This window comes from Notolepis coatsorum (assembly GCF_963971535.1).
Source record: "Notolepis coatsorum genome assembly, chromosome: 10".
In the NCBI taxonomy this organism is placed as follows: domain Eukaryota; kingdom Metazoa; phylum Chordata; class Actinopteri; order Aulopiformes; family Paralepididae; genus Notolepis; species Notolepis coatsorum.
Window position 1 is genome coordinate 105218961 of NC_140174.1, and position 5072 is coordinate 105224032.

The 5072-nt window shown below is 41.0% G+C and overlaps 1 protein-coding gene across 1 annotated transcript; it reads right to left on the reverse strand.

Moving 5' to 3' along the window:
• Positions 1-1604: 1604 nt before the first annotated feature.
• LOC311235670 (uncharacterized protein) lies at positions 1605-2774 on the reverse strand (the record flags this gene model as incomplete). Its single annotated transcript, XM_084323134.1, has 3 exons — positions 2682-2774; positions 2179-2356; positions 1605-1756 (listed from the first exon to the last, which is right to left on the reverse strand). Exons 1-3 carry the CDS (start codon positions 2769-2771, stop codon positions 1605-1607), a joined length of 420 nt encoding a protein of 139 aa, XP_084179260.1. The 5' UTR covers positions 2772-2774.
• Between the last annotated feature and the right edge of the window lie 2298 nt (positions 2775-5072).

Below are 5072 nucleotides of genomic sequence, written 5' to 3' on the forward strand. Positions count from 1 at the left end.
CATTACAAAAATAATATAAAAAATGGTTATGATCAGGGCTGAAGTTGAATAAAATATTTATGGAAAAGAAAGTGGGAAATTATTTCAACATAATCTTTTTATGGAGTTTTTCAATTTAGTCCCCTAATAAGAGTATAATACTTTAGTTTTCAGACACAAGGGTTAAATATAAACAATGGCATAGGATTTGAATTTAAACACAGTGGAGCTTAGATGATCTACAGTTGTCCACGACTTATCCTCCAAGGCATCTGCTATATAATAATCTTCAGATTTACTTAAGTGTTATTAGTAGGTTACAGCAGTAAGCATTAGTTTGCTCAGTCAATTATGGCCAATTCGTTTTATATTGTTTAATACAGTTAAATAAATAGATAAATGAAAAGCAATTTTTTTTTGATTACCCCCCCCCCCCCCACTGTACCGAAAATAATACCGAACCGTGTCTTCAAAACCGAGGTACGTACCGAACCGTGGATTTTGTGTACCGTTACACCCCTAATGTTTCTATAACTCTCTCCCATATAACTCTCTCCCATACCCTTAACACCAACCGCTGAAGTGCCCTTGAGCAAGGCACTAAACCCCCAACTGCTCCAGTGGAGTTGCTCAGTGGCCAACAGTGTCAGACTGTGGTTGTACTGGGGCCTAACAAAATTAATAGTTGGTTTCAGGTTGGTTGTCAGTTTGGCCATGGGTAGGTAGGGAATTTATTTTATTTTATTTTTTTATTTTATTCTTTCCCACGGCGACTATGGATAGGGAATTTCTTTATTTAATTAAAATGTTCACAACAACATGGATGCATGTACTCTGCCAGCATGTTTAATATCCATAATACTAAATGTTTGACTAAGATTTCTATGAAACTTTATTAAAAAAAAAAAAAAAAAACGTTCTTTTTTTATATATAATTTTTTCTAAAAACTCATAAAATATATTGGGTCGCACCTAAATTGGCAGGGTCGGTCGGCAACCTGAAACCAACTATTAATTTTGTTAGGCCTGGGCAGCTCCCAGGTGTGAATGGAACTCTGTGAATGTGAAGCAGGGCGTAGCTGAAAAAGAGCATCTGTGCTCAGCGAACCTACCCTGGGTAAATAAAGGTTAAAATTTAAAATAAAAAAAATAAACACTGCAAGAACAGGCTGAAGCATAAGTCATTCAAGTAGATGCCGTCCATGGAAGAACAGTGTCCAGGGTAATTCCTTGTACTGTATGAACCAGGGAAACAGTGTGCTGGGGTACCCCAAGTTTGACTCTGGTTCGCTTGACAATTAAGTTTGGGTCACTTCGGTTCCAAGAACAGGCTGAAGCAGCATATTCAAGTAGATGCCGTCCATGGAAGAACAGTGTCCATCAGGGTAATTCCTTGTACTGTATGAACCAGGGAAACAGTGTGTGCTGTGCTGTGCTGGGGTAGCTGTGCTGTGCTGGGGTACCCTAAGTTTGACTCTGGTTCGCTTGACAAGTAAGTTTGGGTCACTTCGGTTCCAAGAACAGGCTGAAGCAGCATAAGTCATTCAAGTAGATGCCAGGGTAATTCCTTGTACTGTATGAACCAGGGAAACAGTGTGTGGTGTGCTGTGCTGTGCTGGGGTACCCTAAGTTTGACTCTGGTTCGCTTGACTTAAGTTTGGGTCACTTCGGTTCCTTGAGATGCCTCCCTCCCGGTCTGGCGCATAACGAAGCCACTTCTTGACAGTTTCGCTGTAGTCCTGGTCGGTCAGCTTGGGGTCAAACTGTCGAGCAGCAGCTGATAGACACAAAAATAAAAAAGGGAGGAAGAGAGGTGGGTGAGATGATGTACGATGATAAGAGCACCCGGCCCTCACTTCACACGAGTGCGATTTTTTTTAATCACTCAATTACTCACTCTGTAGGTCTACAGTAACAAGCTACAGTCAGCATCCAGTTAGACTGGACAGGAAAGAGAATTAAGCAATCGCCTAGCCTGACACATTGTAGGCAATACAATGTGTATCCATGCACCTCTAAAGCTCAATTACGTTGTCCATTTCTTATAGGTTGCACTTTCATCACTTTATTCCAACATAACACTTTTTTTTTAAGTTTTTGCAACAGCATAATTATATTCTGAATCACCAGCATCACCAGCATCACCACCTCACTACCTAAACTTAACCTATGAAGTAGTTTGCAGGGGAGGAAGCTCACCAAACATGCAGGCTTGTAGTGTGGTGTGCTTGAATGGCTTCTTGCTTTCTGAACAACGCTTGTCTTTCTTTCCAGCCCAGTTGAACCCACTGGCCAGGGCGTTGGTCATAGCAGTTTTCAACATCAGTCTGATCAGGTTCTCTGAATTGGTGCCTCCTACCAAAGCCAGGCGAGAAATCTAAATCAGAGAGAAGAAAATGAAGGCCCTGCGTTAGAAACAGCATAACGTTTATTTTATGAACACAGAGCAACCAACTTGTTTATACACACACTTTATGCATGCACTGATATTCCAGCCCATGCCAGTCATTAGGTTTAACCACATTAACCCTCCTGTCCATATGTAAACGGTATATTTGAACAATTTCAAAACGTTTCATAAATAGCAGATATACAAGCTCTAACACGTTTTGAACTAGAAAGTGCTAAACACATTTTTCCCCTGAACAAGACCACACTGAAACGATCTACATTTGATAAATGAATGCAGTTCAATAAATTACCATCTTTTGACGGACTGATTGCTCCATCAGTAATGATTCTGCCTCATTGAAGTCTTGTTCACTGGCGATTGGCAGCTGGAAGGGGAGCATAGTGGTTGTGGTGGCCACGCCGTGTCCCCTGGTCCCACCAGATATGTTGCCCTCAGCCAACTCGGTCTTGATGAACTGCACATCTCTCGATAGATCCTTCACCACGACAAGTAATTCAGCCAGCATTGAATTATTCTTCTGGATGTTAAGGTCTTCAGAAGAAGAGTTAAAATCATTAAGTGAGAAATAAAAATAAGCAGCAAATCACACGAGGAATTACACCATGTCCAATAGACTTGCCTTTCAGAAGCTGCCCGTCATCGCCGGCCATCTGTCTACGCTGTGAAACACCAGATTGCCCTGAGCTGTGTCCTGACATCGCTGTAGAAACAAAATCATAGTTATATATTTCACTAGTTTGACTGCATTGGATCAAACTGGTGGTAGTTCCCTCTAAAATGGCATACCATTTTGTGCATGTTGTGAGAGACCAGGGGGACTGTAGTATTGCCCCGAGCTGCATCCCGACATCCCTGTAGAAACAAATCATTATATTTAAAAATACAAAATCTGACTTGTCAGTCAAATTAACATACATGTCATAATCACTAACACCGGTTCCTGACAGGCAGCAAGCGAGCGAACTGGAGACGAAATCGCACACGACACTGTCCTGATATGACGCAGCGCGTGTCCGAGTGTGTGTTACCTGGATTCTCGACCAATAAAAAGTTTTTAGGGGCGGGACTCGGCCGCGTAATCGCTCAACTAGAGACACAGCGAGCGAATATTTGAGGGGTGAACGACATCGCTGCTCAGTTCACTGTCGCTCGCGGCAGGTCAGGATAGTCTGATTGAAACGAATACATTTTAATCACTTTTTCTCGCTCGCTCGCGTCGCTCTATGTCAGGAAGGGGTGTAAGGAGTTGTATCCCTGTCTCTCAAAACACTGTTACTGAAAGAGTACAGTATCATAACACTACTTGCACTTTGTCGATCTTGCAGCTGCTGGACATGTGAGGCCTGCTGCTGCTGGTGATACTGAACAATATCAAATCCTGGCATCTCGGCTGAAACACAGTAGGAAATACACAAAGTTATTAGCAAATGACGCTATTGTAATCCCCCATGTGAGAAAATGTTTGATTTCCATTCAGCTGATTTCACGTGCACTGCCAAATACTACTTTAATAAAAATATCAAAGACAATGCGAGACAATACAGATATTTTAAACATGCCAGAATATTATGTTATGAGATTGCTTGATAACTCACCATTATGTTGAGTTAGCGATTGCCGGTAGTTGCTAGTAACCAGATCTACAAAGGGGAAATGTAAAATAAGTTGCGACTCAAACATGGTGGAAATTGTGCTCAATATAAAAGCATTATGTACAACTACACATTTGTATTGTGACATTGCTTGCAAGTTGTGAAGGCTTTGAATTTGTGTAGTGGGCTGGCATGCACATTGTAAACATGTATTATGTTGCATGCATGATGCCAGCGACCTGCCAGCAAGCTCCTCACAAGAATACAGATATGGGTTCACTTACTGTTATTTGGATCAGGAGTCTGCAACGAATCTAAATAGCTGTAGATCATGCCACCATCCAAAGAATCTAAAAAAGGTAAGCCAGGGTGAGAATTGAAGATGCTACAAATCATGTTTAAACAGTCATCTAGTTGGCATTTTAACATGCATAGCAACATACCATTCATTGTAGGGTCTTGGCCAACAACTGGAGGGTTGACGGATCTTAGCGCCTTACGAGACCGGCTCGATTTTGGAGTCTGTCCTACAACATATTTTAGTTGGCATGTTATTCACAATGTATATATTTTGGGCCAACTATAGAATAACTGCAAGAAATGCAGAAGTCCAATCAAATTAAAATGCTCAATTTGTCGGTACATGGTCAGACTAATTTGTTTAACTGTTTATTATTATTATTATTATTATTATTATTATTATTATTAACTGTAGCCATTTCCAAAGTGCCTATATAAAATAAATGCATTGCATCAATACCTGGGAAACCCACATCAGGTGCTTTGGCAAAACGTTTTCTTTTGGCGTCGCCACTCGAGTCAGAGTCCGAGTGCACATACTGCTGATTTGGCCTAAAAAAAAGTATATATATACACACATATAAATAAATGTAGTTATGATACTACGTTTATTAGTCAAGGCTAAAGTCTGAATACATAGGCCCTCAGGCCACTGTGTGTTATCCTTTTAGCACTACTTGCAACTACAACAGCAGTGCCATTATTTACAACACCCTAGGGAGAGTTGTCCCTTTAACAAAGTGAACACTGTACCTGGATCTTCTTTTTTGGCGGAGATCTCCTTCGTC